Genomic DNA, 13,066 nt, shown 5'->3' with positions numbered 1-13,066 from the left:
CATCACCACTTTCTGTATAAATATAGCAGTCTCTAACATCTACATATCTGAGACTTGAGGTCTGTGCACCAGTGAGCATAAATGGGCACATGCAGTTGCCAGCTAACAGTCATTCTGAATGAAGCATTGCTGTTGCACGCTCATGGAGTTTACATAGTAAATCAGGCCTATGATCTTGTCTAGGTTGTTTCTTTGCAATTTTTTATGTAGGTGTTCTACAACATTCACATTATCAGGTCATACGAGGGAACAGGGGAGGTCTTTAGCTGTCAGTAGAGATAAATAATGTTATGCAGAATGGGAAAAGTCAGTTCATCTGCAATGCAGGTTTGGCTCTGGCTTTAAACTTGTTAATTCAAATGTCAGGAGCCAGATGAAGGTTCAGAGTTAATGCCAAGTTGAGTTACAGATAAGTTTTTGTAGTTGGATTGCAGTGAAAATTAGTAGAGAGTTAAGATCTAAATCTTATGCTAGGCACACACAATGAGATTTTCTTACAGATTTGCTGCCAGGTTGATTATTTCCAACATGTTTGATCTGATTTCCGATCAATTTTCTATAAAAGGGAATGGAAAATGGATCAGAAATCAGATCGTACATGTTGGAAATAATCAATCTGGCAGTAAATCTTCCAGAAAATCTCATCATGTGTACCTAGCATTAGAGACATAAAGCTTGATTCACAAAACTTATCTCATGAATTATCTCACCTTACTTTTTTTACTTTGACTATTCGAAACGATTTATCATGAGAAAAACAGCTAAAGCTACCCATACACTATGTCGATTTCTCGTAGATATACAGCATATTCGATCACTGTGATAATGCAAATGTTCACCGATCGATCGATTTTCATCCAAAATTGAGTGATGCAGTCAATCTGCCCCAGCAGAAAATTTTGCACAATCGCTGACGGGCTGGGAGCGCATTAGTGGCAATGGATTTGGCGACGACCAACGGCATAACGGCAGCAATACATTGCCTATCCACCAGCATGAGTCCCTGGTCCATGCTGACACTTTCTCCAGCTGGCCAGTCTATAAATTACTTCCTGCTTCTACTCTACTCTGTTTGTACTTCCATTCGTCACAGGATGGGACAGGAAATAATGAGGGGACAGGCCAGCCGGATAAAGTGTCAACATGGACCGGGACTTACGCCGGCTGATAGGTAATGTATTGCTGCAGGCCGGGGGGAGCACATGGGCGGCAAGCAGGCGGTAGCTCCTCAGGTTGTGAATCGATTTTAAGCTGAAATTGATTCAAAATCTGTGTGCAGTGTTTGGCAGCCAATAGATCCCTCTGCGATCAGATTCGATCAGAGAGGGATCTATCTGTTGGTCAATCTGGTAGCAATCGACACTGCAATTTTACTGACACTGTGCACTGCAATTTTACCAGAGCTACGTGAATCAGGCCCCTGAAGAGTTAAATCATGAGTTTAGACAGATAAGGCGAGATTACTCATGAAATAACTTTTGTGAATCAACCCCATTCTGTGAAATCTACAGAAAATGTTTAAACCTCTGAAGCTGGACCTGCCATCAAGTTCTACCAACCTTACTGCAAAGTTCTCTGTACCACCACAATAGGAGCCAAGTGTGAGGTTCTAATTGCTGTAGGCTTTTTTCTTTGCATTGTTGGTAGAGTGCTAGCTAGGGTGTCTTATGAACTCCTAGTGAATTTAATTAGGGGGACAGTCAAGAACAAGCAGCTCCCACGTCTCTTGTAGCAGTGACACTGACAGTCAGTATTAGAGACTGTTGAGTTTCAATTTCATAATAAACAATGTCTGTATTCTGAAGATGCTCTTACAGTTAGACAGTAGTTGCCTATGGAGAATAGTTTTTATTCTGTAAAGATCTAATAGTAAAGACTTTATTCCTTGTTCTTCTACGGAAACAAACAATTACATGTTTGCACTTTACAGCTCTGGAAATGATTACATGCAACATACAGCTGTATAGCCATGACCCCTGGCTTCCCAAGGGGGGAAATCCAACAGAACTATCCCCCCCCCTTTCCCTTTTCCGACCAACAATTCCAACTCCTTGATGTCACAGTAGAAGAGACATGCACCACAGAGAAGCTTTAAAGAAAACCAGGAATGCATGTGGTTTTGCATATTAATATATCATGCTATTATTGTCTTAGACTATTTTATGCTCTAATGATTTTATTTCTCTTCCTGCAGATGTACATAACGAGCACGGTAAAAACCAAAGGGACACGACTCGCCAAACCTGTCCTGTGCCTGGGCTTGATGTGTTTGGCATTTCTCACTGGAATAAACAGGGTGGCAGAATATCGCAATCACTGGTCAGACGTCATAGCTGGTTTCCTCATCGGAATATCAATAGCCATCTTTTTGGTATGTTGGCTAATGTATGTACTCACATGACCACGCTGTGTCTTCATTTAAAACAAAGCCTTTGATGACTCCTCGTGTATTCCAGGTTGTTTGCGTGGTAAACAATTTTAAGGGAAGACAAACAGAACAAGAAAAATCTCCAATCGACAACCTGGCACAGATGCCAATGATTAGCATCCCACGGGTAGAAAGTCCCTTAGAAAAGGTAATCTGCTTTTTCCTGCATTTCATTATGACTGAAGCCTCCTTGTATCTAGATAAGCATGAATTGTCTGCCAAACTGTTTCTGTGTTTGCAAGGCAGTAAATTTACATCCAATACAGTATTAAGCATATGAATGTAGATGGCAGTCGCAAGGCTTCTTCTTCTTCTTTTCATTTTATTGTGTAATAAACCATTAAGAATCTGTAATCTACCAATCAGAATTTTTCTGACGGGTGACGTGGCGACAGTCAGCTGCATAATCGCTGTTTGCATTATGTTGTAGAAAGGTCAAGTTTGTCAACAATTAACTTTTGGTCACTGGTAGAGACTGGTATCTACAGCTATCAGGAAAGCTGTTAGGTGGCTTGACTTAAATTAAAACCAAAACAAACCAAAACAAATTAAAACCATTGTGGTAAGCCAAACCATCAAGTCGGATGCAATGCCCCTGCTGCAATGCAAAAAATTACAAACCTATGACCCTTCAACAGTATCATATGCATAGTGCTGCCCCCTGCTCAGTAATGTACTGCCTGCTGTGCCAGAAGTACGTCACTGGGATTCCCGTTGGTCCACACATGTGACGCACCACGCTCCATCATTTACATCTAGTGCGTCGCCCAAAGACTTCTATTACCCCAAGCGGTAATGTGCTGTTGCCCTTGTGTCGGATCGGATTCTTCCGGCATACCACAATAGACCGCAATAAGTGTAAAATTGCTTCCCTTTGCGGTGAAATAGGGTAATGCTATGCAGGTTTACCCTGCAAGTGTAAAAGGGGCCTTCGGACTGGTCCTCATTTCTGCTATAAGAGTATGGTAAGTACGGTGTAGCATGAGTATAGTCTTAAAGTATGGGTGAGTTTGAGCTAATGTTAATGAACGGTTTAAATTAGCAATTTTAAATGCTAATGCTAGTGTTAAAGTTGGTTAAGGGTTAAAAAAAAAAGCCAGGAATGTGCTTAAGAACAGATTTGACCTAGCCTAGCCTAGCAAGATAAGCAATGTTTAATGAGGGAGTGATGTCAACTAGAAGATTAGCTTTTACAGTTGTACTCTGCACAGGGGCGCCTTTACCGGCTGGCACTACAAGCGGGTGCCTGAGGCGGCATGAAGAGAGGGGGGCGCGCTGCTGCGGGGGGTTAGACTGCGTGCGTGCGGCTGATCGCCGCTATTAAAATCACCTGCAGCTGCGCTTGTCGGCGAATGTGGTTTTTTTACACCACGTGGTGCTCTGCCTCTTCTATGCAGGCCCCCCCGCCGGCCCAGCCAATAGACTTGGTGGAAAGTCCCGCCCACTCCACCTCCTCCAAATCGCCTTGCCGGGCTTGCCCGCCCACCGCCCCTCTCCCTAGCAGCAGCTGCAGTTTGTTGTCTGCGTGGTGCGGCGCCACCTCTAACTCCGCCCCCTGCCTGAAGGCAGTGTGACTCTACTGGCCGGTGCCGCATGCCTGAGGCTGAGGCTGGGGACAGGGAGATTGCACTATTGTGTGTCTGTGACCCCTGCTGAGCCCCCCCCCCATTGGCCGGCCTTGCATGTGTTCCGCGCTCTATCACCCCCCCCCCCCCGGACCCGCCCCAAACAAGTGGCTGCATTAGGAGTGCAATGCTGCTGAGGCAGCCTAGTAAGGTAAGCCCATACTAGGCTAAAGTTGTGAACATTGCTTGCTGGATTAATAAAAAAAAGTGGACCTGTCCTGAACTCTTACACAGGACAGAAGGGAAACGTGGAGCAATGCACCCTGTATGTATTTAGATTTAGCCTGTTTAATTCCCCCTCATTTGTTACTAATTGCAAGTTTTAATTTGATCCTCCCCTGTGTCACCTGACTGCCATGCCACGGCATATAAGCTCATTAGAAAGCACAGGATGTTAACAATATCAATATGTATGCTTCCATGAAAGCAGGAAGTAGAAAAAGTGATTATTTATTTTAAGATTTGTATCAGCTGTAACAAAGAAATGTTTTTTTTCAAAGTGTACCAGAGACGAGCAGCGTCTTTGGTACAATACTTACCGTAGGCTTTCTTAAACACCGTTCGGGTTGCTCGTCCCTTGCCATTTCCCTGAGTGACTCCGAGTTGCGCTCAGTCACACATGTGCGGCCCGTCCAGGTGCGCTCCTGTCCCTGGGAGCGATCGGTGCTTGCGCAGTACAAGTACAGGGACGGGAGCGCGCCTTGCCGAGCCACACATGCTTGATGGAGTGCAGCCAGGCTTTTGGGGACAATGGCAGGTGACAGGAGTCACCCAGGGAGATGGCGAGGGACGAGCACCCCTAACGGGGCTTAAGGATTTCCCAGGTAAGTATGGAACTTGAGATGCTTCTCATCTCAGGTTCAATGTAAAAGTTATTATGCTGTTGCTTATCTTTAAGAGCAGAGAGGACATTCTGAGTTCAGGTCAGCTTTAAAGTGTACCAGAGATCACGGTTTATAAAGTTGTTTTTTTTCACTTACCCGGGGCTTCCTCCACCCCCATAAGCACGGTTTTTCTCTCGCCATCCTCTCACAGTCCTCCGTTTTAGCGATAATCAGCTAGGGTATTTGGCTCAGTGATGTCAGCCGGGGTCTTCTGCGCATGCACAGAAGGTCAGCGCTGATTACCGCTGAACAGAGGGCAATGGGAGAATGACGAGGGATTCATCCATGCTTATGGGGCTGGAGGAAGCCCCAGGTAAGTAAAAAATGTTGTAATTCGTGATCTCTGGGTCACTTTAATGCTATTGTAAACAAACAGTCCTATGATGTGTGATGCTGGGAATACACAATAAGATTTTTCAGATTTACTTTCCGATCGATTTCCATTCACTTCTATGAGAAATTGATCAGAAAAACAATTGAAAATCAGAATCGGAAATGTTGGAAATGATCTATCGAACCATCTATCTGCCAAAAAAATCTCATGGTGTATTCCCAGCATTACGGTTTGCCTTCATAGTAGCAGATAAGGGGAAATTATCTGGGGATGGGGAAGAGTGAGTTGTCACAAGTTCAGGGGTAAGACGGGTCAGTTAACCGTGGGTAGGGGTAAGCTGTGTCTGGGGGCTATGAACTGTCACTGGGGGAGTAGTGAGCTGTCACTAGAAGTGGTCCAATGTTCCCTGTCGCTGCGCAGGCAGGGGTCGCACTTGTCCTCAATTATGAGTGCAGCCATGCAGTAGCCACACAAGTACGGCCACACATGCGCAGTAGCATGAACCCCACAGCTCTGGCTTACTGCGCATGCACGGGCGTGCTCATGTGGCTACTGTGCAGCCATACTGAAGGAAGAGGAGGTGCGCTACCCTGATATGATTAGCATTAATGCCTTTTTAGGGGACATCAGAGCACTGAGAGAAGCCTCATTAGGTTCCTGAGACATCCCTTCACTCTGTAATTATAGAAGGGGCAGAACAGGGGTGTAGTGGTTAGCCCTCTTGCTTTGCAGCACTGGGTCCCTGGTTCGATCCTAGCAAGGGCACTATCTGCAAGGAACTTGTATGTTCTCCCCATGTCTGCGTGGGTTTCCTCCGGGCACTTCAGTTTCTTCCCACATCACAAAAACATACAGAGTAACAAGTTAATTGGCTTCCCCTAAAATTGGGCGTAGACCAGGAATGGGCAAACTTGGCCCTCCAGCTGTTGAGGAACTACAAGTCCCACAATGCATTGCAGGAGTCTGACAGCCACAGTCATGACTCATAAAGGCAAATGCATTGTGGGATTTGTAGTTCCTTAACAGCTGGAGAGCCAAGTTTGCCCATGCCTGGCCTAGACTATGATACACGATACTTTGGGCTGAGACACACCAGAAAAGCTCCCCAAACGCTAGAGGTTTCAAAAGATCTTCCCAGTGTAATGCTATGTTTTTTTTTTACAAAACCTCATTGCTCCAGTGTACATAGACACATAGGATAACATTAGCAGGAGGTTTCAAAAACTCAAAACGCTCAAAAAAACTCCTCTGGTGTGCACCAGACCATACATAGACATATGACTAGATTATGAGCCCCTAAGGGACAGTTATGTGACAAGACAATATACTCTGTACAGCACTGCATAATATGTCGGTGCTATATAAATACTAAGTTATAATAATAATATATACTGTAGCAGTGACATTGACTGCAGCACTTTACAGAGTACATAGTCATGTCACTGACTGCCCTTAGCGGAGCTCACAATCTAATCCTACCATAGTCATAATGTAATGTCCTACCATATTTTAGCAGCACTGTACAGAGATGTCACTGACTGTCCTTAGAGAAGCAGAGTCTAATGACAATCATCGTCACAGTGTGATGTTTTCACTCTAGTCTTGTTATGTAAAAAAGCATATGTGTATCACCATCTGCATTTGATCTGTGGTGGACATGATACATGAAATAGTTTTATATGTGGAATTATGTCTTGCCTTGTTCTGTGGGGGACGTGTTATGTGCATTTGATCTGATATCTGCATTTGATCTATGGGGGACCTGGTATGTGCATTTGATCTGATATCTGCATTTGATCCATGGGGGAGGTGTTATATGCATTTGATCTGGGGGAGGGGGACGTGTTTGTAGAAATCAAATATTTAGTCTCTGTGTGTGACTACCTGACAGCCTTAGTGCGGATCCTTATTACCTTCGGAAAGTATACAGCCAATAGCAGACTTTTCACAGAACTTGAACTCCAGAGCAAATTAAGAGAGTCTTTATTGTATCCAACCGGGGATACTCGGTACAATCTTGGTTACAAACTTATATTGAGAAACATGCGAAGCAAAGCAAACATCAGCAGGTAATAATACGGATATTGAGCAAAGCTGATTAACCACTTCCCGACCGCCGTATATACAATTGGCGGCCGGGAAGTGGACGCCGCAAGGACCGCCGTATTGACAATTGGCGGCGGTCCTTGTATGGGTATGGGCAGAGCGATCGCGTCATCCGTGACGCGATCCTCCGCCTCCGCCTGGCGCCGCTCACCCGCCGCAACATCCCGCCGGCCATACGGAAGCGCCGGCGGGATGTTAACCCGACGATCGCCGCATACAAAGTGTATAATACACTTTGTAATGTTTACAAAGTGTATTATACAGGCTGCCTCCTGCCCTGGTGGTCCCAATGTCCGAGGGACCACCAGGGCAGGCTGCAGCCACCCTAGTCTGCACCAAGCACACTGATTTCCCCCCCCCCTGCCCCAGATCGCCCACAGCACCCATCAGACCCCCCCTGCCCACCCCCCAGACCCCTGTTTGCACCCAATCACCCCCCTAATCACCCATCAATCACTCCCTGTCACTATCTGTCAACGCTATATTTTTTTTATCCCCCCCTGCCCCCCGCTCCCTCCTGATTAGTGTTGGGCGAACAGTGTTCGCCACTGTTCGGGTTCTGCAGAACATCACCCTGTTCGGGTGATGTTCGAGTTCGGCCGAACACCTGACGGTGCTCGGCCAAACCGTTCGGCCATATGGCCGAACTAAGAGCGCATGGCCGAACGTTCCCCGAACGTTCGGCTAGCGCTGTGATTGGCCGAACGGGTCACGTGGTTCGGACCCGAACGCGCTCTGATTGGCCGAACTGTCACGTGGTTCGGGTAAATAAATACCCGAACCACGTCATATCTCCGCCATTTGTCTGTGGGTTTAGCTTTGGGTAGGCAGGCAGGGTAGTTCGCGCTCCAGCCACGCTAGCCAGGGTCCCCCCCAGTCATTGTGTGTCGCTGCTGGGAATAGTAGTACACCGCTCGCTCAGCATTCTGTTTACTGCCACTCTGTGTACCTCGCTCAGCCACACTATATAGCATTCTGTTTACTGCCACTCTGTGTCTGCTGGGAATAGTAGTACACCGCTTGCACAGCCACACTATATAGCATTCTGTTTACTGCCACTCTGTGTACCTCGCTCAGCCACACTATATAGCATTCTGTTTACTGCCACTCTGTGTCTGCTGGGAATAGTGGTACACCGCTCGCTCAGCCACACTATATAGCATTCTGTTCACTGTTCTGTGTCTGCTTGGAATAGTGGTACACCGCTCGTTCAGCCACACTATATAGCATTCTGTGTACTGTTCTGTGTCTGCTGGGAACAGTAGTACACCGCTCGTTCAGCCACACTATATAGCATTCTGTGTACTGTTCTGTGTCTGCTGGGAACAGTAGTACACCGCTCGCTCAGCCACACTATATAGCATTCTGTTCACTGTTCTGTGTCTGCTGGGAATAGTGGTACACCGCTCGCTCAGCCACACTATATAGCATTCTGTTCACTGTTCTGTGTCTGCTGGGAATAGTGGTACACCGCTCGCTCAGCCACACTATATAGCATTCTGTTTACTGTTCTGTGTCTGCTGGGAATAGTGGTACACCGCTCGCTCATCCACACTATATAGCATTCTGTTCACTGTTCTGTGTCTGCTGGGAATAGTGGTACACCGCTCGCTCAGCCACACTATATAGCATTCTGTTCACTGTTCTGTGTCTGCTGGGAATAGTGGTACACCGCTCGCTCAGCCACACTATATAGCATTCTGTTTACTGTTCTGTGTCTGCTGGGAATAGTGGTACACCGCTCGCTCAGCCACACTATATAGCATTCTGTTCACTGTTCTGTGTCTGCTGGGAATAGTGGTACACCGCTCGCTCAGCCACACTATATAGCATTCTGTTTACTGTTCTGTGTCTGCTGGGAACAGTAGTACACCGCTCGCTCAGCCAGAGTATATAGCATTGTGTTTACTGCCACTCTGTGTACACCGCTCAGCCAGACTATATACCATTGTTTACTGACACTCTGTGTACACCACTCAGCCACACTATATACCATTGTTTACTGACACTCTGTGTACACCGCTCAGCCAGACTATATACCATTGTTTACTGCCACTCTGATTCTGCTGGGAACAGTAGTACACCGCTCGCTCAGCCAGACTATATACCATTGTTTACTGACACTCTGTGTACACCGCTCAGCCAGACTATATACCATTGTTTACTGACACTCTGTGTACACCACTCAGCCACACTATATACCATTGTTTACTGACACTCTGTGTACACCGCTCAGCCAGACTATATACCATTGTTTACTGCCACTCTGATTCTGCTGGGAACAGTAGTACACCGCTCGCTCAGCCAGACTATATACCATTGTTTACTGACACTATATAGCAGACTATATAGCATTGTGTGTACACCGCTCAGCCAGACTATATACCATTGTTTACTGACACTCTGTGTACACCGCTCAGCCAGACTATATACCATTGTTTACTGCCACTCTGATTCTGCTGGGAACAGTAGTACACCGCTCGCTCAGCCAGACTATATACCATTGTTTACTGACACTCTGTGTACACCGCTCAGCCAGACTATATACCATTGTTTACTGACACTATATAGCAGACTATATAGCATTGTGTGTACACCGCTCAGCCAGACTATATACCATTGTTTACTGACACTCTGTGTACACCGCTCAGCCAGACTATATACCATTGTTTACTGCCACTCTGATTCTGCTGGGAACAGTAGTACACCGCTCGCTCAGCCAGACTATATACCATTGTTTACTGACACTCTATGTACACCGCTCAGCCAGACTATATACCATTGTTTACTGCCACTCTGATTCTGCTGGGAACAGTAGTACACCGCTCGCTCAGCCAGACTATATACCATTGTTTACTGACACTCTATGTACACCGCTCAGCCAGACTATATACCATTGTTTACTGCCACTCTGATTCTGCTGGGAACAGTAGTACACCGCTCGCTCAGCCAGACTATATAGCATTGTGTTTACTGCCACTCTGTGTACACCGCTCAGCCACACTATATAGCATTGCGTACTCTGCCAGTCAGTGTGTATATTGCTGGGATCAGTAATACTCCACTCACCGTCAACCACTATATGAGCTCAACATGAGTTCCCCAGAGACCTCCGCTGTGAGCAGCACTCCCAACAACAGCAACAGCCAACGCCCCACGCAAGCTATAACATCCACCCCAGCAGCCAGTGGTCAGCAGCAGCCCTCCCCGGAGGAGAACGTTGTGTCCATCAGTCCGTCGCCAGAGCGATTAATGAGGGCTGCCATTGAGGAGATGATGGGGCCTGATGTGGAGGAGGAGGTCTGGCTCAGGCCAGCATCCCAAGTTAATGTTGAGGACGATGAGGGGTCTGTGTCTGGGGATGTTGGGGTGGCAGAGGTGGTGGGTGGGTCAGACTCAGGAGAAGAGTTGTATGATGAGGATGATGATCGGGACCATCTGTATGTGCCTCAGAGTCCGACCCCGGAAAACATGTTGTATCGTGTGTTTAGGTACTAAAATCTGCGTTCCCTCCCAGTAGTGTTGGGCGAACAGTGTTTGCCACTGTTCGGGTTCTGCAGAACATCACCCTGTTCGGGGTGACTATATAGCAGACTATATAGCATTGTGTTTAATGCCACTCTGTGTACACGGCTCAGCCACACTATATAGCATTGTGTTTACTTCCACTCTGTGTCTGCTGGGAACAGTAGTACACCGCTCACCCGCCACTGTATAGCATTGTGCTCTGTGTCACTGCTGACAATAGTGGTACACCGCTCACCCACCACTGTATAGCATTTCTGTACTGCCACTGTACTGCTGCCAGTCAGCGTGTACTTTAAGGATAAGTGAAATGAGGAAGAAATCCGGTGAAAGAGGGAGGGGCAAGGGAAGAGGTGTTTCCCCTGACGGTTCACGTACAGGCCACAGGGGAGCACCCAAGAAAACCCACTCAATACTGCCCATGTTGTCCAGGACAACAACCCTCACAGATCCAAAAGAACAGGACCAGATAATTACTTGGATGACCTCTCAAGCGTCCAGCAGTGGGTTAAGCAGCACCAGCACATCACGCACGAGGTCCGAGTCCTCAGCCAGTTAAAGTCTGGGCTTTCTTTGAAGACTGCACTGAGGATGTTACCATGGCGATTTGCAAGGTGTGCAAGACCCGCCTGAGCAGGGGGAAAAGTATTAACAACCTCTCCACCACCAGCATGAGCCGCCACATTCTATCCAAACATCCCACTCTGTGGGCAAACGCGGCAGGACAGGGTACCACCAGCAACACTGCCTCCCTTGGGTTCACCAGACTCACCACCAGACCCGCCTCAGCAGCAGCAGTAGCCCAGCCATTGCGTGGTTCACAACATTCACAAACATCAGACGATGCTGACACTGTCACTTTCCGGACTAGTGCTCTTGAGGTCTCCCAGTGTTCATCAAACACAACAACCAACAGCCCTTCGGTGTGCAGCGCTACGGTTGAGTTGTCTGTTTCTGAGATGTTTGAGCACAAGAGGAAATTGCCAGCAAATGACCCCCGGGCCGTGGCAGTAACAGCCAGCCAGCATAGCCAAGCTTCTGGCCTGCGAAATGCTGCCATATCGAGTGGTGGAGACAAACAGCTTCAAGGGCATGATGTCAGTGGCCATCCCACGTTACGTGGTTCCCAGCCGCTACCACTTTGCGCGCTCTGCAGTGCCTGAGTTGCATGAGCACGTGGTCAGCTAAATAACCCGAAGCTTGAAGAATGCCGTTGCCTGCAAGGTTCACCTCACCACTGACACCTGGACGAGTGCGTTCGGCCAGGGTCGATACATCTCCCTTACCGCGCACTGGGTGAACCTTGTGGAGCCTGGCAGCGATTCCTCACCTGCTACGGCGCGGGTGTTGCCCACGCCGCAAACAGCTGGATAACAACAGCAGCACCTACCTCTCTGACTCCTTCTCCTCCAACGCATCTCAAAGCTGTACCTCATCCGGAAATGCTAACCCAGCACCAGCAGCAGTAGGATCGTGGAAGCAGTGCAGCACAGCTGTTGGCATGCGTCAGCAAGCGTTGCTGAAGCTGATCTGCCTTGGGGATAAGCAGCACACAGGGGAGGAAATTTGGAGGGGAATAAAGGAACAGACGGATTTGTGGCTGGCACCGCTGGACCTGAAACCGGGCATGAAGCTAGACACCTGGCACGAACTGGCAATGTACGCAATAGAGGTGCTGGCTTGCCCGGCAGCCAGCGTTATGTCGGAACGCTGTTTCAGTGCTGCCGGAGGCATCATCACAGATCGGCGTATCCGCCTCTCCACAGAAAATGCAGACCGTCTGACTCAAATTAAAATGAATCAATCCTGGATTGGAAACGACTACGCAACACTCCTGGACCCCAACCAAGTAACATGACCGATGAACATCTGGGATGGTTTAGCGTTTCCGGTCCCTGTTTATTGAACCTCTCATCTGTATTACATTTATGACTGCATGGCGGCAAAAAGCATTGCTGCTATATCCGCACGCTTTTTGTCCTCATGCAAGGCCTGGGTTGTTGTGTCTCACAAAGCGTGGCCTTCTCCTCCTGCGCCTCCTCCTGTTCCATCACGTGTGCTGCTGCTGCTGCTGGGTTACCGTTGCCGCGTGGTCCCTGTTTATTGAACCTCTTATCTTTATTACATTTATGACTACATGGCGGTACAAAGCATGCTATCCGCA

At 47.6% G+C, this 13,066-nt stretch overlaps 1 protein-coding gene across 1 annotated transcript in view; it reads left to right on the top strand.

Annotated features, from left to right (window-relative positions):
* The window catches only part of PLPPR5 (phospholipid phosphatase related 5), a 415,845-nt gene that overhangs the window by 305,908 nt on the left and 96,871 nt on the right, over positions 1 to 13,066 (top strand). The window contains exons 4-5 of the mRNA XM_068239767.1: positions 2,195 to 2,371; positions 2,457 to 2,576. Coding sequence (XP_068095868.1) covers positions 2,195 to 2,371; positions 2,457 to 2,576 — 297 coding nt within the window. The remainder of the gene's footprint in view (positions 1 to 2,194; positions 2,372 to 2,456; positions 2,577 to 13,066) is intronic.

The sequence above is a fragment of the Hyperolius riggenbachi genome, chromosome 6 (genome assembly GCF_040937935.1).
Source record: "Hyperolius riggenbachi isolate aHypRig1 chromosome 6, aHypRig1.pri, whole genome shotgun sequence".
NCBI lineage: Eukaryota > Metazoa > Chordata > Amphibia > Anura > Hyperoliidae > Hyperolius > Hyperolius riggenbachi.
The sequence above is the reverse complement of the archived record's forward strand: the minus strand, read 5'-3'. Positions and strand labels throughout refer to the sequence as shown.